The following is a 21,203-nucleotide window of genomic DNA, read 5'->3' as shown; positions in this document are numbered from 1 at the left end:
CTCAAATGACAAGCTGGTGCTTCTTATCCTTGGCTAACAATGGAAAACTCTTGCAGATGGGCACCGGAGAAGGGAAGTCTATTGTTGTAGCTATGTTTGCAGCACTGCGTGCCCTTAGGGGTGAAAAAGTAGACGTGCTGTCCAGCTCTCCAGTGTTATGTCAGAGAGATGCAGAAGAATGCGCAGACTTTTTCAACTACTTTGGCCTCACAGTGGACACAAACACCAATAAAACTGAAGATACAGATCGAAAGCAATGCTACCAGAAGGATATAGTCTATGGAACTGTGGAGACCTTCGCAGCAGATCACCTTCGCCAGACATTTGAGATGAAGGATGTGAGACCCGATCGCGGCTATAAGTGCATCATCATTGATGAAGTGGACTTGCTGCTTCTGGACCAGGGAATACAGATGACCTACCTGTCCAGTTCCATGGTCTCCATGCAGCACCTCAACATTATTCTGACCATGATCTGGGGCCATGTATGCCAGTATGGTCTCTTGACAACAGGATACGAAACGTTTGTACGTGGTCCTCCTGCTTCATTCTTCAAGGCTATATTTGACTCAATGGACACAGAGGGAACTGAAATCAATGACCCAATGGACATTTTGCAGATTGCTGAAGAGTGCAGCGTTGTCCCAAAAGGATTTACAGAGGAAATTTACAAAAGTGAAAAAGATGGAATTCTTGCAAAACTGAAAAATGTGAGTCAGGATGCTCAAATTAATTTCTTTCAAGAAATTGAGGACTATGTCCCCTATGGGTTTGCTGTTTACATGTTAGATGACAATGGATGTCTTAGTCTTAAAAAGCAGAGCCTGAACAAGCAGGTTGTTAAAACCCTTAAATTTCTTGTTTTAGATGATGGCTTGTGTTGTCCTCTCTATGATTCAGAAGAAATTCTCATTGACCCCATTGCAGAATTAATATCTGATCAGCTGCACTACACTCCAAGTGAGAACAAGGCAAAGAAAATCAACATCCCTGGATTCCTGAAAGGTCTGGTGGAGAAAAAATTGGCAACATGCGTTCGGAATGCCTTCCTGGCTATGAGGCTGAAGGAAGGGCAGGAATATGTTGTGGAAGATGACCATATCTATCCAGTGGATTTCAAATCCACAGGTATTGTTGAACTGAATAAGAAATGGGGTGAAGGTCTACAACAATTTGTGGAGATTAAACACCAAATCAAAATAAGCCCAATGTCAGCAGTGACAAACTATGTTTCCAATGTCTCATTTTTCAAAAAGTACAATGGGAAAATATATGGGTTGACTGGAACACTTGGGAGCAAATCAGACATGATGTTTTTGATAGAGCAATATCCAAGTCTCTCTGCCTGTGAAATGCCATCATTTAGCAGGAAAAAGTTATTTGAGGTTAAAGGTTTTCTCAAGCCCTCTACTGAAGAGTGGAAGTCAGAAGTGAAACGCGTGCTTTTGGATCAAATTTCCACAAATTCCCACAGAAATGGGAGAGCAGCCCTGGTGATCTGTGAAACCATCAATAAAGTCTATGATCTAAAAGAAGAGCTAAAAGACAGCATCCCAGGTAAAGTCATTGTCTATGCACGCAGTGACACAAACAGCTTGGGTGCACTAGATAGAAAACTGAATCCTGGTGATGTGGTTCTTGCCACAAACCTTGCAGGGCGTGGGACAAATATTAAAGTCACCGATGAGGTAAATGAAAATGGAGGATTATTTGTGCTCCTCTCCTTCCTTCCTGAGAATGAAAGAGTGGAACACCAGGCCTTAGGGCGAACCGCACGCAAAGGTAACCCTGGATCTGCTCAGCTGGTTATATCCACTCAACATCTGCAGGAGTGTTACAGGGCAGTGTCTTCTCTGGAGGAAGCTAAGAAAATGAGGGATAGTCTTGCAATAGAGCAGATGCAGGACATGCAGAAGGATATTGATGAGATGAAACTGCGAGAGGATCTGTTTTCAGAGTACTGTGAAACCCTTCAAGAAATTTACAAGAGCACAGATGAAGATGAACAGAAGGCTGTTGTCCCCATCATGAATGAGTTCTGGGGGATTTGGCTGCAAGCAAAGTCTGAAGAAATTGATCAATTGAAGAGAAGAGAACTGCAGAAGAGCTTGAGAGCTGATTTGGCATTTGCAAAAAAGCAGACTGAAAGTCAGAATTCCCCATCTTCTAGTATTTACCACTACGTCAAGTTTGGGAATATTGCACTGAAGGAAGAGAAATGGGATGTCAGTGCCAGGCTCTTTCAAAAAGCCATTAACCAAGATGCAAGTTGGGCAGCCATAGCTTTTTACAATCATGCATACTGCATTATAAAGCAACATTCTGGTGATTATCTCACTCAAGCTAAAGATGATCTGAAGAAGGCACAAGATTCTCTGAAGTACTTTAGTGAGGAATGCTTGGTTAGCCTGAGCTTTATAAAAATGTCAGCTCCCAAATCTGCAAAGAGTAAGGAAAGCAGCCTTGAAAAACAGTATTCCACTAAGTGCAACATGCTCAGTTATCTTGATAAAAACATGAGTGATGCCATCAAGAAACTGGATGAAATTAAAGGAAAAGGGGGGAATGCTCTTGCAAAAAAAGCTCCAATCTTCACCCTGGTGTCAAATACTGAAGAAGAGCTCCAAATGGAAACCTTCAATCTCTATGATCGAGGTCTAATGTACATCTTTACTGTGGAAGAGGAGCCTCGTTTCCCATGGGAAGCTCTGGTGGTGTTCTTTCTTGGAGTTTTACAGATTATAGGAGGGGCACTGCTCACTGCATTTACATTTGGGACACTAGCTCAAGTCGGTATGGGGCTCATCACTGAAGGAATCTCAGACTGTATCACTGGCATAAAGTCTATGATAACAGGAGAATTCAGCTGGCAATCATGGGCAACAGATAAAGCCATTTCCATTGCCGTCTCTCTCATTGGGTTTGGAATCGGAAAGCTGGTTTCAAAGGGCTTCAAAGCTGCTAAAACGTTAATGAAGGGATTTGACAAACAGCTAAAGGCAACGCCGAAGTTCTTTGCCAGTCAGGCTAAAGAGGGGTTTAGTGTTACTATGAAGACTAATATGAAGAATGCAGTAAAAGTTACTGCTAAAAAAATCATAGAGGAAACAGTTGGCTATGGAATTAGTAAGGCAGAGAATGAAATAATTAACAAAATACTGGAGGAAATAGAAAAGGCAGTGAAAAAGGGAATCAGTGACGAAGTGAAGTCCAGTATGGCAAAGGATCCCCTGCGTGCAATAACAGATTCAATTATACTCTCTCACATTGACAATAAACAGGAATTCAATGATCTCCTGCAGGGCAAGATAATGAATGAGAAATTACAGGCCATTTTCACAGAGCTCAGCAGCCGTGCTTTAGTGCCATTTTCTGAAGACCTCAGCTGGAAAAACGAGCTTAATTCATCCATCGCCAAAGCTCTTAACACCGTTAGGAAAAACACTGGAGGAAAACCTATTCTGAAAGCTATTCTGATTGGTACACAATTGGCACACATGGGGGCGCTGGCAGCAGATGCGACCGTTGCCGTGCTTACCCTCTCAGACACATTTTTCAAAAGACTGCGTAAAGAGCTGGAAAAGCATCAAAAGGAAAGAGCCATTACTCAGAAAGTGCAGGCAAGTGACCGATCAGACTCAGAGAAAAAGATGCTGAATGACTTCAGACAGGATATATGCAACACCATCAGCACTTTACTGGCAAAGGCTTTAGTTAAAGCATTTCACCAGAAGTTCTCCAGTCACATTGTTTCGATGGCTCAGAGTGAAGCAAATGGTGTCATTGGGAACTATGTGAGCTTGGCTAAAATGACTGGGCACACAGAGAAAGTACTTGCAGCAGGGCAGAACAGTTCATATATTGCACACATGCCAATCAGTGCACAGGCAGGAGGTACAGGGGAACAGTCAAAGTCGCATGCTGAGAAGGTGAAGAATTCAGCGAATACTGGTAGCAATGTTGATATCAGAGTCCTGTCAGAAGCCACCGGCACTGAGGTTGTGATCTTAACAGAGGGAAAAGATGGAAAGCTGACCAAAATGCAGGAGATGAACCCAAGCACTGATGATGCCAGTCAAACTGTGACACTGGTCTATAGGCCCAAGAGTGACCAACACCCAGATGGACATTATGATGTGCAGATCAATAACAAGACCATGAGTGTAGAGAACGGCGACCTGTATCGTGCTATGGCACGAGGCATGAAACCAGACTCCAGTGACGATGACATTGCTTCAGCAGCAACTGACCTGCGATCTAAAGAGGCTGAGGTCCTCACAGAAAAACCAAGACAATGGGAGCCTTTTCTCCAACGTGAAAAGTGGATTGAAGACCTAACAGTTGCAACCTGGTTCAAATCAGAGGGGGCTGCAGAATCACAGGACCAAATAAAACAAAACAAAAAAAAATTGTGGAACATTATGAAGGAGGAAAGTGAGAAAGTGAAAGGCCAATCTAATGTAAAAGACAAGAAAGGAACTGGAAAAATCACCAATGGAGATAAACAGCCATCAAAGAACAGTATATTGAAAGCTGGGCATTTTAACACAGGGAGCAAATTAAGTAAAGCGATGTTTGAGGTCGCAACAGACTCATCTGAACATGCAAAATGCAAACTTCCAGTTGTTTATGCACCACATGAGAGACATAATAAGTTATCAACAGTAGAATCTCCAGAGCTCAAGACGTTATTGGCTAAAACCATCAGCAAAGATGACGTTGAGGGCACCTTCAAACTGACAATCATAGGCGCCATGCCAACATTTATGATGGAAAGAAAATTTCAGAATGAAGACATGAGCTTGACCAGATTGGATGCTTTTGAGGACAGTTTTCCAGAGCATGCTACAGAAATGGTAAACACATGGTTCAAACTCCTGGAAAGCAAAACAGATCTCATGAACCAGGACACTGCAGAAAGACTCAGACATTGGATCAACACTGAAGGATACCTTGATCCAAATGATCCCTACCGGAAACAAGTCACCATGTAAAAAGGTAATATTACATCAGTAATCTCAAAAAAAATTATATGTAATAAAAGCTATGAAATAACAATAAAAATAATAAAATAACAAAAGCTATATTTTAGCAAAATATTTAACAAAAAAATTTACACAAGGGAAAAACTTGTGTAAATGACGTGAAAGGGCATAAAAATAAGACATCAAATTTTCAGTATACATGCATGCATTTTCTTAAGCAGAATGAGCTGGTGAAGTGCTTGATATGTGGCTCATGTTCACTGATTTGTGCTTTTTCTGCAGTGGGAGTGGCCACACATGAGCGGGGGACTGGCCAGAGGATGTTAAAGGCCAGATGAACTGCAGATGAGTGGCTCTACAGGAAGAGTCTCCTCTTCCCTTCCTTCCTTTTGTTGACCTGCCTACATCTGATCAGCTGTGATATGTAGTGTTTAAAAATGGCTGAAATACAGCTGGTGGCTCTTGTTTATATGACCAGTTGTGACGGTGATTAGGCTATAATGAGCTATGATTTAACAACTACAATTTAGCTTACCTGAAGAATCCCCCATGAAGACATGATGCGCTCCTCATACAGGTATTTTATGGGATGAGAGCTGCTCTGTGGGCAGAACCTAGGGGATAGGAAGCGTAGAACAATATAATGTTGTCTGCTTAAGGGAGATGACCTCTTAGCTAGTACATGTGCTTGCAGGTTAAATGTGCATTGATAAATTGTAGAGAGTAATTAATATTTCATTAGGGTTACAATTACAACAAAAGATAATTGGATGCAGATACAGCAAAGGGTCGATTGATTGATTGATTGAAATTCTTTATTGATCATTAAAATACAAGTGGCCCCTCTAGCCAGAGACGCCCCAGATACAGAAGTCATCAAAAGGATAAAAACACAATAAAGCCCAAAGGCTTATTTCCATTGTGGTCCTTTTTAGGTCAGCTAACATTATCAAAAATGGAAAGCTGAAATGAACATACCTTATATTTGTGCTCTATTAGTGCTATTAGCTAATAACCAGTAAACTAACACTGCCTGAATTGCTAATTTTAGCAAAATTGATAATGACCAAAATTAAAATATAAAACTACAGACCAGTAATCTAGTTAATGTGTATGGGAATTAATAACGTATTAACACAATTGAGTTTCACACAATCTAACATTAACTCAATGGTGCTGGCCTAAGAGGATGTGCATCTGCCTTTTCCCAGTCTTTTTGGTCAAGTGACGATGATGATTGGCCTGCTGGAGTATTTTATTCGTGTAAAAAGCACATAGCATGGGCTGTTTGCCGTTAAACATCCTTTCAGACCAGCAGATCGGAGGTGTGTATTGCGGTGGAGTTTTAACAGTTTCTCTTGCTAGACAACACAAGATATTCTACCTCTACCTTGATCTTCCTGTTGTTCTCTTGTTAGAATTACTGCCCATCAGCTGGAACCTTCAGTGTTCACTGAACACTGTACCTGGAAATCTTAAAGGCATACTATGCAGGATTTTTTACTTATATAGTATATAGTGTATATAGAAATAGTGTAAAATAACTTTGCTAAAGCATATCTATGATGCCCTGGGAATCTCAGTCTTTACGTACTTTTGTATGAGGCTGAATGAATATTTTCTAAACTTTCTATATATTATTCTTTCTATTTCTTACTCTACACCTCAGAAACTTTGGGGGGCATTACTCTGGAATACGGATTGTTTAATTTGTGTGAGGTAAGATAGCCTATATTGTTTCTTGTCAGTTGCCGTAATGATATCATTGATATTTTGATATCATTATTTTTTAATGCAGGCCTATATTTTTGCCAGTTTTAATTAATGACTTATCGACAGTGCTTTTTATGTGTGTGTAACTGGTGAAAACATGTTTTTCATCAGATTTTCAATATCTCTGACCACCTCAAATCTTCGCTGAACATCTTGCTTGTAGTGCTTGAGGTGTGTTCTCAACAGGGGGTGGGCTGGGTTGAGGAGACGCATTTAATTACAGCAGGGGTGCACAGCTCCGGTTCTGGGGGGCCGGTGTGCATGCTGGTTTTTGTTCCAAGCAATTACCCTACTTTTAGTTTTTTGACAGCTCTATAAACTAGGCTGGTTAATTTCTGGACTTGAGCACAGTAAACTCTAGCTACAGGCTACAGTACGTTACTGTCATTCGAAATAAGTTGGAGTTGGCTAGCGACGTTGTTTCAACAAGCTTGTAGATGGCTAAGAAGGCGAAGCTAAAATGATAGATTCTTAGCTAGCGTTAATAATATTGCAGGTAATAAGTAGCTAACGCTAGCTAAGTTCTAGCTGTCATGTTTAAACTACGGTTAATTTCTGCATCAGTTTCACCAGAAGCCCCCGACCCAAAGGCAAATACCGATTTTCAGAGACCGTTATAACGTTGTCGCTACACTGAAGTAGCAAGCGAGAGCTAAACTAACGCAGGTAGACATAGGGTGGTAATATAATCATTTGACATGCTTATATCTAATGTTTTTAGCTAGCTACAGGCATTTTGTTAGCGTTTCAGCCCTTGGTTGCATATTCTGTTAGGCTCCCCCTGTGTTGAAACACTTTGGCCCCTTTGCTGGCTTTGTTTATGTTTTGATTCGCTGCATTGGGACATTTTCTTCAACTGAAAATTATTGTGTGAGTTCATAATAGTATGTGACAGCTAAACATCAGTTTTACATGTACTTTGGGGTTGTAAAAGGTTTGTTTTTGTTGATTTTTGTAAGATTGAGGTAAAGCAGACCTGTATTTTGAACTAAGATGGTTTGTGAAAAAAGGAAAAAGCTCATGTTCCATAAATACTTTGTCACACTCTTCAAGAATGTTTTATATAATTAATTTTGTGTGTATGCATGTAGATGTGACATTTAATACATTTTGAAGTTCATACTAAAGAATAGGTTACATGTCTATGTCAGAGAAACACCTATCCTGTAATTTGTGGCCACAGGTTGAAAAGTAAGCGGCTGTTAGACCGTCTGCTCTGCTGTTACAAAGTAAAGCGCACATGTAAATAAAGCCTGAATGATTTGAAAAATATTACAGTTCAAATGCCAGTCAACAGTAAATTAATTTTTTGACCAATAAAACGTGTTTAACTGCCACCTGTGTGTGCTACTAAATTCAATCTTGTGTTTTTGCCTCTTGAATTCACATGTGAGTGATTTCTTGCCCAGTACCACCATCTTGTGGCGTGAGTAACTAGCTTGAAGCTGGAAGGTTTGAGACGTCGTCTGATATCTAGTGAGTTGAATGTTTTTTCTGACATCGCGTAGTCCAGTTTAAAGGGGAATTGCACTTTATAACACTTCTGCTTCTCATTACTGATATTGTCCTTCTAATGAATGTGTCGCCATTCACTTTTCGATTAGTTATTTCATTTTGTTAATATTATACGCTGTTTTGTTGTTTTCCTTTACAAATGCAGGAAGTAGATCCAGGCAGTTTAGTGTCGAACTCTAGGATGCATATCTTTGCGCGACTTCTGATGTGGGCGCACCTGCAGACAATTACATTAGGTTGGTCGTAGAAATAGTGTTGTATTACTACTAGCTAGCGAAACCGAAAATGTCTGAGGACGAAATAAATGGACGGTGGCAACCTTATAACAACAGCCAGCAAGCTGTCTAACTGTTACCATAGACGTCCGACGTATCACAGACAGACGCGATAGCGTTAGCCAGCCCGCTTAGTACCTACCTCGAGCGGTTTTTTACAGTCTCTGGGTTCAACCAACAATAGGAAAACGGTGGGTACAGCTCCAGGGTTCATACGGTTGCCTTGGTAGCCGATGGCTTCAAGTGGTCGCTGCATTATCCTCGTTTGCGAACTTCTTCGGCTGTTGTGTTGGGGTGTCTGATTACATCCAGCCATGTCTGGTACAAAGTTTCATCGCCTGGAAAACTATGAAAATGTGCTTCAATGCAAGTTTAACGGGGGCATTATAACAACCGGGTACAATGCACCTCATTATTACACCGATATCGCATCAAACAAAAGAACGTTAGTTTGTTCGATTTCAACGCTAAGCTAACGGAATGTTTTGCGGCCGCGAAACGAAATTTAAGAAGAAGAAAAAACCGGAAACCGTACTACTATGTCGACTTGCGCTAAAAAAAAATAGGTCTTTCTTTCTAACGTTAGACATTTAACATGAAATAACTAATCGAAAAATTAAGGGTGACACATTTATTAGTAGGACAATATCAGTCATGAGAAGCAGAAGTGCTATAAAATGCAATTCCCCTTTAACTGCACATTCCTCCGGTTAATTCCCGGATTCCCAGTCCACTTTTCATCACCCTCCGCCTCTAAAGGCTCGACAGCCCTGATGCATCGGTCACGCTGCATTTTCACCACAGCCCAGATGCGTGTGTTGTCCTACAGTAGCTCAAACTACTCTCAGTGTGGAAAAATAATTCCCAATGTCTGTGCGGCATATAATTCTTGATCATTTCCATCGATTCCCCCCTCATTCTACTGACAGAATTCAACCTGAAGCGTTTCTTTTAATTCACTTTATTAATCCCTTTTATATTTTCTCTTAAGTTTTCTCTGATTGGTCGCATGATCTTCTGAATTACATCTTGTGTCCTTATACTCATGCCTGAAGAAGGTCTGTGTGACTGAAATGTTTCACTTTAATGAATGTAAAGTGTCAGCTACAGCCTGTATCAGCTACAGCAGTGATCTGAGGGACCATCGCTCCTGCTGGTAAGCAGTGAAAATGCATTTGGCCTGAACACTGACCTGCTCAAGTTCTTTACCACTAAGACATGTTTCTCTAAGAAGACTGACACTACCTATGTAAATGTTCCGCTGGTTTCCATTATCTTTTCCCCAGGAGTGTTTCAGGCTCAATGTGTTCAGACCTCTATTTACTCTTATTGCAGAATTATTCTGTCTAACCTACAATGGTCTGTATATTCCATCTTTACTAAGTTACATTTAGATTTTAAAGTTTGTTAAGGGTTTTTTTTTTTTTTTTTAATGAAAAAGCAACTACCTTATAAAAAAGAATGTTGCTAGCTAGGTTGGTGCCTGGGAAGGAAGGAAATTGGGCGGCTGTCCACCAGAGGGCAGCACCAACCCAACTCACAGGTTTGGCCACAGCTGTGGGAGACAACATGCCCACTACAGCTGTGGCCCAGTACCTAATGATTGGGCCTAATAAAGGGCCTGGTTGTCAGGCCTGGGGGGAGTTTTCGGACAGTGTTTAGGGAAGCTGGGCTGTGCACAATGTGGTGGGTTAGAGTCAGTTTATGCACAGTGTGGTGGGTTAGAGCCAGTTTATGCACAGTGTGGTGGGTTAGAGCCAGTTTATGCACAGTGTGGTGGGTTAGAGCCAGTTTATGCACAGTGTGGTGGGTTAGAGTCAGTTTATGCACAGTGTGGTGGGTTAGAGCCAGTTTATGCACGGTGTGGTGGGTTAGAGTCAGTTTATGCACAGTGTGGTGGGTTAGAGTCAGTTTATGCACAGTGTGGTGGGTTAGAGTCAGTTTATGCACAGTGTGGTGGGTTAGAGCCAGTTTATGCACCATGTGGTGGGTTAGAGCCAGTTTATGCACAGTGTGGTGGGTTAGAGCCAGTTTATGCACAGTGTGGTGGGTTAGAGCCAGTTTATGCACAGTGTGGTGGGTTAGAGCCAGTTTATGCACAGTGTGGTGGGTTAGAGTCAGTTTATGCACAGTGTGGTGGGTTAGAGTCAGTTTATGCACAGTGTAGTGGGTTAGAGCCAGTTTGGATTACTTTTTTAACTTTTGGATTTCTATTGCTTTGGTGGTTTTGACCGATGTGTTCAGCTAAACAATGAGATTTTTTTAATCTGTCTGTTCGCCACATGAGCAGTGCAAATGTTTCTGCTGTGTGCTTAAATTACATGTAATTTCATAATGAATTATGTATATATATAAAAGCGAATATTTTTATATTCTATGTTCTTCATTTATACTGACAACCTACAACTTATAGCAACTGCAAATGTAGGCTCAGCAGGTAAGTTCTTTGAGCCATTGCACTCATTTATTTTCTCACCACTGTTTCAGTGTTTTCTTTCCCTCTGGGGAGTTTTTACCTAAATTTTTTTGCCTAATTCTCCTCTGTGATTTTAATGTAAAGTGTATTTGCAAAACTGGATTGAAATTTAGTGAATTGAAGAAACAAACAAAATGAAATCTTTTGATGAAGTTTAATGTTCTAATAAAACAGGAACAAGAATTGAAAGAAGAAAATACATCCTTTTCCACAGAATTTTATTCTATAAGACTCTATGCATGCCTTTATATGATTCTTCTCAGGGAGAGGTCATCTTGCAAGTTACAAGCAACTACATTAAACACATTTTACTTCTTCGTGTTATCCACCACAAATAAAAATATTCCCAAAGTAAATTTATCAGAAAGAAAAAAGAAAGTGTATCTAACCAACTTATAATTATGTATATATATATTTTTTTTAAAAAGGACTATTGAAAAAGCCTGACTGTGCGCTGCTCATTATCCTGAGATTCATGATAATTGGAAAGCTAATTTCCTGTATTTTATTTGCTGTAGACTCTGAGTTGTGTATTGAGCTGTGCTGGTAAAGCACCCATAAGAAGTAAATGCAATTTAAAATGGATGTTGCAGTGATTTAATCTACTTCACCTTCAGATTAGTTTAGGGTTTGTGCTACATTCTGTACTGATCATTGTAAACAGTGTGCACACTCCCACATAGATCAGAGAAATTCAGAAGTGGGCTCTGCCATGTTGAGAGCTCACACATGGGGGCGGAGTCAGTTTTGATTCTATTCTAGCCTGATTCTAGCCTCATTTTGCTTAAATCAAAATTTAATTAATTATTGGACATCCAGTCTTTTTGCAAAGTGGGAGGTGAAGGGGTGTTAGAAAGTCAGAGGGGTAATGAAATTGAATTAAATCTTATCTACGTTACGTTTTGTACATATAATTACATATAATTTAGCTGATTTAGCACAAACAGAGTGCACCCTAGCACTATTAAGCTAGATAAAATTGAGCTAAATTACGAATGATAAAGCCGAAATAACCCAATTCTTTTAACAGATCATATTTCTGAGCATTATGCTACTAAGCATCAAGCAAACAAAATTCAGCAAAATGACAAATAAGCTAGTTCAACTTTAATTACCCAATTGTGCTAATTAAGCTAGCTAATGTTACCTAAGTTGCTACTAAATGACCTACCTAGCCAACAGTGGTGAAATTCCTAACAGTCTTACCTGAAATATGAGTCTGGTTGGCTAGTGTTAATGTTACACTGTGTGAAACTAGGGTGTTAATACCTCATGAATTTCCAGACACATTAGCTTGCTAAATAGCTAACATTTAAACTAATTTAAACACAAAAATACACAATTCTTAAACTATGTCTCCTATTCTCTACATTAATCCCAATCAGACTGTTTCTACCCTCAGAACGAACAGCTTTCATTCCATAAAACACCTATATGATGAGCGCGTCACGTTTTCATAGAGGAGTTTTCAGGTAACTAAAATTTAGTTGTTAAAGCATAGCTCATTATAGCCCAATCACCGTTACAGCTGATCAATTAAAAAGCAAGGCCAGTTGTATATCAGCCATTTTGAAACACTGCATGCCACAGCTGATTAGATGTAGGCAGGTCAACAAAAGGAGGGAAGGGAAGAAGAACCTCTTCCTGAAGAGCCACTCATCTGCAGTTCATCTGGTCTTTAGAAAAAGCACAAATCAGTGAATGTGAGCCACATATCAAGCACTTCACCAGCTCATTCTGCTTAAGAAAATTCATGCATGTATACTGAATATGTGATGTCTTATTTTTATGCCTTTTCATGTCTATGCAGTTTATCTCTTGTGTAAATGTTTTGGTTAAATATTTTGGGAAAATATAACTTTTGTTATTTTATTATTTAATTAGTTCATAGCTTTTATTACATATAATTTATTTCAGATTACTGATGTAATATTACCTTTTTACATGGTGACTTGTTTCCGGTAGGGATCATTTGGATCAAGGTATCCTTCAGTGTTGATCCAGTGTTTGAGTCTATCTGCAGTGTCCTGGTTCATGAGATCTGTTCTGCTTTCCAGGAGTTTGAACCATGTGTTTACCATTTCTGTAGCATGCTCTGGGAAACTGTCCCCAAAAGTGTCCAATCTGGTCAAGCTCATGTCTTCATTGTTAAAATATGTTCTTTCCAGCATAAATGTTGGCATGGCACCTAGGATCGTCAGTTTGAAGGTGCCCTCAACATCATCCTTGCTCATGGTTTCAGCCAATAACTTATTGAGCTCTGGAGATTCTACAGTTGGGAACTTATGATATCGCTCATATGGTGCATAAACAACTGGAAGCTTACATTCATTATAATCAGACAAGTCTGATGCAACCTGAAACATCACTTTACTTAATTTGCTCCCTGTGTTAAAATGTGCAGCTGTTAATATGCTGTTCTTTGGTGGGCGATTATCTCCATTCATGATTTTTCCAATTGTCCCAATTTTATTTTTGTTTTTTCCATGAGTCTGCAACAAGTTCTGAGCTGTTGTTTTTGCACTTTCCTCCTTCAGGTTGTTCAAAAGTTCTTTCCTTTTCCTTTTTAGTTGATCTGCTTCACCTGATTCAATATCCTCTGATATGAGATAGGAACCAACTACGAGTGCTTTAATCCACGCTTTCCGTTGGATGAAAGACTCAAAATGGATTGGTTTTTCTGTGAGGGCCTCAGCCTCTGTAGATCGCAGGTCAGTTGCTGCAGAAGCAATGTCGTCGTCACTGGAGTCTGGTTTCATGCCTCGTGCCATAGCGCGATACAGGTCGCCGTTCTCTACACTCACGGTCTTGTTATTGATCTGCACATCATAATGTCCATCTGGGTGTTGGTCACTCTTGGGCCTATAGACCAGTGTCACAGTTTGACTGGCATCATCAGTGCTTGGGTTCATCTCCTGAATTTTGGTCAGCTTTCCATCTTTTCCCTCTGTTAAGATCACAACCTTAGTGCCAGTGGCTTCTGACAGGACTTTGATATCAATCTCACTACCAGTATTCTCTGAATTCTTGACCTTTTCAGCATGTGACTTTGACTGTTGACCAGCTGCATGCACATCTTTGGACATGTGTGCAGTATATAGATTGTCCTGCCCAGCTTTGAGTTTTTCCTCTGTTTTCTTAGTCTTTAAACCTGTGCTCACATATTCACCAATTTTATCATTTACCTTGCTTTTGACTTTACTCACAATGTGACTGGAGAACTTCTGGTGAAACAACTCAACTAAAGCTTTTGTCAGTAAAGTGGCCATGCTGTCAATTATTTCCTGCCTGAAGTCATTCAGCATCTTTTTCTCTGAATCTGATAGGTCACTTGCCTTTACTTTTTGAGGAATGGCTCTTTTCTTTTGAAACCCTTCCAGCCCTTCACACAGACCTGTGAAAAATTTGTCTGAGAGGGTGACCACTGCATGTACAGCATCTGCTGCCAGTGTTCCCATATGGGCCACTTGGATAGCCGTTAGAATAGCTTTTGTTTTTCCTCTAGCATCTTCCTTAACAGTGTCAATCACATTTGAGATGGATGAGCTAAGCTGATTCTGCCAGCCAAGGTCTGCAGAATATGGCTCTAATGAATTGCTGCTTAGCTCTGTGAAAATGGCCAGTAATTTAGTCTTTATTATCTCATCTGTCAAAAGGTCATTAAATTCCTGTTTATTTTCAATGTGAGAGAGTATAATTGAATCTGTTATTGCATGCAGGGGATCCTTTCCCATGTTGGACTTCACTTCATCACTGATTCCCTTTTTCACTTCCTTTTCTATTTCTTCTAGTATTTTACTAATTATTTCATCCTCTGCCATCCCAATTCCATAGCCAACAGATTCTTCTATGATTTTTTTAGCAGTGACTTTTACTGCATTCTTCATGTTGGTCTTCATAGTAACACTAAACCCCTCTTTAGCCTGACTGGTAAAGAACTTTGGCATTGCCTTTAGCTGTTTGCCAAATCCCTTCATTAATGTTTTAGAAGCTTTGAAGCCCTTTGAAACCAGCTTTCCGATTCCAAACCCAATAAGAGAGATGGCAATGGAAATGGCTTTATCTATTGCCCATGATTGCCAGCTGAATTCTCCTGTTATCATAGACTCTATGCCAGTGATGCAGTCTGAGATTCCTTCAGTGATGAGCCCCATACCGACTTGAGCTAGTGTCCCAAATGTAATTGCAGTGAGCAGTGCCCCTCCGACAATCTGTGCAACTCCGAGAAAGAACACCACCAGAGCTTCCCATGGGAAACGAGGCTCCTCTTCCACAGAAAAAATGTATTTCAGACCTCGATCATAGAGGTTGAAGGTTTCCATTTGGAGCGCTTCTTCATCATCTGACACCAGAGTAAAAACTGGAGCTTTTTTTGCAAGAGCATCTCTCTCCTTTCCTTTAATTTCTTTTAGTTTATTGATGGCCTCACTCATATTTTTATCAAGATAACTCAGCATGTCACACTTGCTGGAGAACTGGTTTTCAAGGCTGCTGGTCTTACCATTTGCTGATTTGGGAGAGGACATTTTTATAAAGCTCAGGCCAGCCAAGCATTCCTCACTAAAGTACTTCAGAGAATCTTGCGCCTTCTTCAGATCATTTATGGCTAGAGTGAGATAATCACCTGATTGTTGCATAATAATGCAGTATGCATGATTGTAAAATGCTATGCCTGCCCAACTTGGATCTAGTTTTGAGGCTTTTTGAAAAAGCCTGGCACTGATATCCCATTTCTTGTCCTTCAGTGCAATATTCCCAAACTTCACATAGTGATAAATACTTGAGGAGGGGGAATTCTGGCTTTCAGTCTGCTTTTTTGCAAATGCCAAATCAGCTCTCAAGCTCTTCTGCAGTCCTCTTCTCTTCAATTGATCAATTTCTTCAGACTTTGTTTGCAGCCAAATCCCCCAGAACTCATTCATGATGGGGACAATAGCCTTCTGTTCATCTTCATCTGTGCTCTTGTAAATCTCTTGAAGGGTTTTACAGTACTCTGAAAACAGATCCTCTCGCAGTTTCATCTCATCAATATCCTTTTGCATGTCCTGTATCTGCTCTATTGCAAGACTATCCCTCATTTTCTTAGCTTCCTCCAGAGACGACACTGTCCTGTAACACTCCTGCAGATGTTGAGTGGATATAACTAGCTGAGCAGATCCAGGTTTACCTTTGCGTGCGGTTCGCCCAAAGGCCTGGTGTTCCACTCTTTCATTCTCAGGAAGGAAGGAGAGGATCACAAATAATCCTCCATTTTCATTTACCTCATCAGTGACTTTAATATTTGTCCCACGCCCTGCAAGATTTGTGGCAAGAACCACATCACCAGGATTCAGTTTTCTATCTAGTGCACCCAAGCTGTTTGTGTCACTGCGTGCATAGACAATGACTTCACCTGGGATGCTGTCTTTTAGCTCTTCATAGAGATCATTGACTTTATTGATGGTTTCACAGATAACCAGGGCTGCTCTTCCTTTTCTGTATGAATTTAGGGAAATTTGATCCAAAAGCAAACGTTTCACTTCTGATTTCCACTCTTCAGTAGAGGGCTTGAGAAAACCTTTAACCTCAAATAACTTTTTCCTGTTGAATGTTGGCATTTCACAGGCAGAGAGACTTGGATATTGTTCATTCAAAAACATCATGTCTGTTTTGCTCCCAAGTGTGCCTGTCAATCCATATATTTTCCCATTATACTTTTCAAAAAAGGAAACATTGGAAACATAGTTTGTCACGGCTGACATTGTGCTTAATTTGATTTGGTGTTTAATCTCCACAAATTGTTGTAGACCTTCACCCCATTTCTTATTCAGTTCAACAATACCTGTGGATTTGAAATCCACTGGATAGATATGGTCATCTTCCACAACATATTCCTGCCCTTCCTTCAGCCTCATAGCCAGGAAGGCATTCTGAACCCATGTTGCCAATTTTTTCTCCACCAGACCTTTCAGAAATCCAGGGATGTTGATTTTCTTTGCCTTGTTCTCACTTGGAGTGTAGTGCAGCTGATCAGATATTAATTCTGCAATGGGGTCAATGAGAATTTCTTCTGAATCATAGAGAGGACAACACAAGCCATCATCTAAAACAAGAAATTTAAGGGTTTTAACAACCTGCTTGTTCAGGCTCTGCTTTTTAAGACTAAGACATCCATTGTCATCTAACATGTAAACAGCAAACCCATAGGGGACATAGTCCTCAATTTCTTGAAAGAAATTTATTTGAGCATCCTGACTCACATTTTTCAGTTTTGCAAGAATTCCATCTTTTTCACTTTTGTAAATTTCCTCTGTAAATCCTTTTGGGACAACGCTGCACTCTTCAGCAATCTGCAAAATGTCCATTGGGTCATTGATTTCAGTTCCCTCTGTGTCCATTGAGTCAAATATAGCCTTGAAGAATGAAGCAGGAGGACCACGTACAAACGTTTCGTATCCTGTTGTCAAGAGACCATACTGGCATACATGGCCCCAGATCATGGTCAGAATAATGTTGAGGTGCTGCATGGAGACCATGGAACTGGACAGGTAGGTCACCTGTATTCCCTGGTCCAGAAGCAGCAAGTCCACTTCATCAATGATGATGCACTTATAGCCGCGATCGGGTCTCACATCCTTTATCTCAAATGTCTGGCGAAGGTGATCTGCAGCGAAGGTCTCGACAGTTCCATAGACTATATCCTTCTGGTAGCATTGCTTTCGATCTTTATCTTTGGTTTTATTAGTGTTTGTGTCCACTGTGAGATCAAAGTAGCTGAAAAAGTCAGCGCATTCTTCTGCATCCCTTTGGCATAACACAGAAGAGCTGGACAGCACATCTACCTTTTCACCCCTGAGGGCACGCAGTGCTGCAAACATAGCTACAACAACAGACTTCCCTTCCCCAGTGCCCATCTGCAGGAGCTTTCCATTGTTAGCCAAGGCTAAGAAGCACCAGCTTGTCATTTGAGTGCTTCTGGGCCACCACCTGTTCCCTAATATAGTAACATGTACAGCATTGCATAAGACAGCCAGTACCTCCTGAACATCTTCTGTCTTCATGCTGTGGCTCAGACTCCGAGCTCGCTGTGCATCTGCATGGCTTTTAATGTCACCAGTTTTAATCAGTTCTTGTACATGTTTTACTATAGTGAGTGATTTCTCCAGTGTTTCTTCATCAAGATCTTTCATGGCTCTTATTTCATCAAAGAGAGTATCAATACTTTTTTCTTTCTCTGCTTTGCAGTTATTTTGTAAGTGCTGAATTAGATCCTGTGTTTCTGATGAACCTATGAGCTGAAGGAGAGATTGTTGGTTCTCATCTTTCCACTCTGAAGATATCTGATATGTTGTCATCAACCATAAAATCTTAATGATGGAAATAAAGCTTTCATCTTGATGCTGGGCAGTTAATGATCCAAGGAGTTTTAAGGTCTCTTCAGGTGACCAAAGTTTCTGAGCCACAAGATTTGACACCATCTGCAGAAATCCTTTTGCACTTGTTGAGGCTTGGAATTGCATTGCACAGGCAATTAAAATCTCAAAACACCATTTAACTATAGGAGAATTGCTGTTTTTCTTTATTTCTGCATCAGTGGCAACTCCTTTCATTAGTGTCTCAAGAAACATAAGAACAAAGGCATCTCGAGAAGGTAATTTCGCTCCAGTAAGTTTTTGTGAGAGGGTCATAACCTTCATGTCTACATTATCTTTCAGGTCAGTATGGAGCACCTGGAACATTTCCCGAACAAAACTGTGCCTCACTTCCATTTTCTCACTGGAACATTTACCCATGAGGCTTTGGAATTCTTCTGCTGCAAACCCAAGGGCCTCATTGTCCTTGAGCCTTGAAAAGTTCAGATTATGGCCAGCACCAAGACATCCATTTTCAATGATAAATCCACGAATAAACTGAGAGCTTCCTGCTTCCATCATCGCTAAGCCATATTGAAAGTAATCAGTGATGAAGTCTTCAATGGCACCATACACAATGTCTGCTTCATAAACATCACCATATGACTTGTTAGTTTTCCTCCTGTTTGTGTTTAGTGAAATTCCCAGATGCTTGTAGAAGTCGGACCACTCCTTGGTTTCCTGCTCTGAAAGAGCCCCAGAGCTCAGCACAATATCCAGTTTGTTTCCCACGCAGATTTGCATGGCTGCTATCATGGCTGTGACACATGGATCTTCTTCAAACCCAACCAGCTTTGGTGGCTGACTTTTCTCAGCTAACACTACAGCACACCAGCGTATGATTTGACTCCGGGATGGCCACCAACCTTTTGTGTGGAAAACAGCTTTGCAGAGCTGAGTCAGGATTTCTTGGAAATCGTCATCACGCATGTTCTCAATTTTATAGTCACGTTTAAAAATTTTTGCATCTTCATTTTGTGAATGTTGCAGGGTGTTACAAGTGATGTTTGTGATATTCAGTACCCTCTTTATCACAGATTCATCCAAACTTCTGTGTTTCATTAATTCTGCTATTCTTTCAGGGACATCAGAACCTTGGTTTTCGAGGGCCTGTTGGAAAGTTGTGTAGAAACTCTCAGGGCCAGCGAAGTCAATAGACTCAATGAGAGATCGTTCACGGTTATCTTTCCACACTGGAGATACATCATACACTTCTAGTAAAGTCAGAATTTTAGTTATTGAAACATCCTCTGCATTTTGCTCTGAAAATACTTTGAGGAGAGTCAATACCTCTGTGGGTTTCCATCCATTTGTTTGTGCAAGTCTGAGGTGCATTTCAGTGACTTCTTTGTGTATTTCTTTGCCATTGAGATGCGTGAGTGTGGAAAACAGAAGCCTCAGGCACTGGATTTCCATGTTTAAAACAAAAACAGAGGCCATTCCAATTGCATTGTCTAGTGACTCCGTGAGAGTGTAGAGGAAGTTTAGAACAAAGCAAATCTCAGCAGAAAGGTTACCCTCAGCCCATCGTTTGGCAATGTGTACTGCATCAGTGTCTGAGTCATCATGGTCAGTGAAAAAATTCACAAGGCTCAAATACAGGGCTTGTGTGAGCAGGAAATTCTCAAAGGCATTATCTGCTGATTGGCTGATGTTCTGCACCAGAGACTGCACATGATTGGAGACACTTTGCAGGGAAACTCCCTCAGATGTCCCCAGAGACAGGGTACACAGCTGTGTGATAAATACCTGTGCATGCTGTAAAGTTCTGAGTGGTGGATGAGCATTTGTCCATTTCTCAAACAGAAGGCTGTCCAGGGCCGACATAATCTGTCCTAGCTGACCATCTGCCAGGTGGCTGAGACTGAGGCTTGTAACTGGGATGTCACATTGGGATGAGAGGACTTCTAGGAGGTCATCGCTAAATTCATCTGGCTCCTCAGGTGAAAACTCATCCAGCTGCTGTTTTAATACAGATTGCTTACGCTCAAATTCCACTGACTTTCTGCTCAATTGTTGTTGCTCCTGTTGCTGTTCAGCACGTTGTTGTGATTGCTGCAGTCTTTGGCTCAGTTTTTCTTTTCTTTGCTGCTGTTCCTGCTGTCTCTGCCTTTCCTCTCGATCTCTGATTGGCTTATAAAAGCAGTCATTACAGAAGTATGACCCATGACCCACCTGCCTGAAGTATTCACCTCCATTGAACACATATACAAGTCTGTTATCAATCGTGCGTTTAGTTAAATTTGAGAAGGAAATACACGCAGGTAGTACATCACGGCAGGTAGTACATCTTAGACTGTCGCCCATGTTTGCTTCCGTTGGTACTTTGTTCCCCATTTTTTATTCTTCACCAACTAAGCTGTGGTTTCCTTTTGTGTGTTTTTCTGAAAAATATAAAATGAGCAATGGTCAATTTAATGAGTTTTTGTTATTAAATTATTAATCTAACTTTATTTACATATTTTGGTCATTTTTATGTTTTGTTCTGTTTCTAGGTACATTTTTCGAAGACATTCGGCATTCTCATTATGTTTATCACAATATTTTCACAGCAGTTATCTTGTCATACAAGAAAATCCAGCTTCCATGTGATTGACAGAAACACATCACATGATCACATGGCCTTGCTGCTGATTGGCCATAATGGCAACATCCAATAGTTATGATTTCCCCTCGGATAAGCCCTCATCTTTACCAGTAGTTTACAGCTACCTCCGATTGGAAAAGCTCAAAAAAAACACCAGATCCTGCCATTCTGAAACGTGTTCACTCATCCAGTAAATGTAAC

The 21,203-nt window shown here is 40.5% G+C and overlaps 2 protein-coding genes across 2 annotated transcripts; one reads left to right on the top strand and one right to left on the bottom strand.

Moving 5' to 3' along the window:
- The first annotated feature begins 1,305 nt into the window (after positions 1-1,305).
- LOC118226771 lies at positions 1,306-7,463 on the top strand. Its single transcript, XM_035416642.1, has 2 exons — positions 1,306-4,998; positions 5,268-7,463. The coding sequence occupies exon 1, from the start codon at positions 1,308-1,310 to the stop codon at positions 4,992-4,994; it is 3,687 nt and encodes a 1,228-aa protein (XP_035272533.1). The 5' UTR covers positions 1,306-1,307; the 3' UTR covers positions 4,995-4,998; positions 5,268-7,463.
- Positions 7,464-11,233: 3,770 nt separating this feature from the next.
- Positions 11,234-20,996, bottom strand: LOC118226995. Its single transcript, XM_035417040.1, has 2 exons — positions 12,961-20,996; positions 11,234-12,700 (listed from the first exon to the last, which is right to left on the bottom strand). The coding sequence occupies exon 1, from the start codon at positions 20,750-20,752 to the stop codon at positions 12,965-12,967; it is 7,788 nt and encodes a 2,595-aa protein (XP_035272931.1). The 5' UTR covers positions 20,753-20,996; the 3' UTR covers positions 11,234-12,700; positions 12,961-12,964.
- Between the last annotated feature and the right edge of the window lie 207 nt (positions 20,997-21,203).

This window comes from Anguilla anguilla, chromosome 5 (genome assembly GCF_013347855.1).
Source record: "Anguilla anguilla isolate fAngAng1 chromosome 5, fAngAng1.pri, whole genome shotgun sequence".
Taxonomy (NCBI): Eukaryota; Metazoa; Chordata; class Actinopteri; order Anguilliformes; family Anguillidae; genus Anguilla; species Anguilla anguilla.
This window is presented reverse-complemented; position numbering and strand designations above follow the sequence as displayed.

Excerpts from the sequence above, each read along its gene's own strand:
- LOC118226995 (XM_035417040.1), bottom strand. The coding sequence starts at position 20,752 with ATGGGGAACAAAGTACCAACGGAAGCAAACATGGGCGACAGTCTAAGA.
- LOC118226771 (XM_035416642.1), top strand. The coding sequence starts at position 1,308 with ATGATGTTTTTGATAGAGCAATATCCAAGTCTCTCTGCCTGTGAAATG.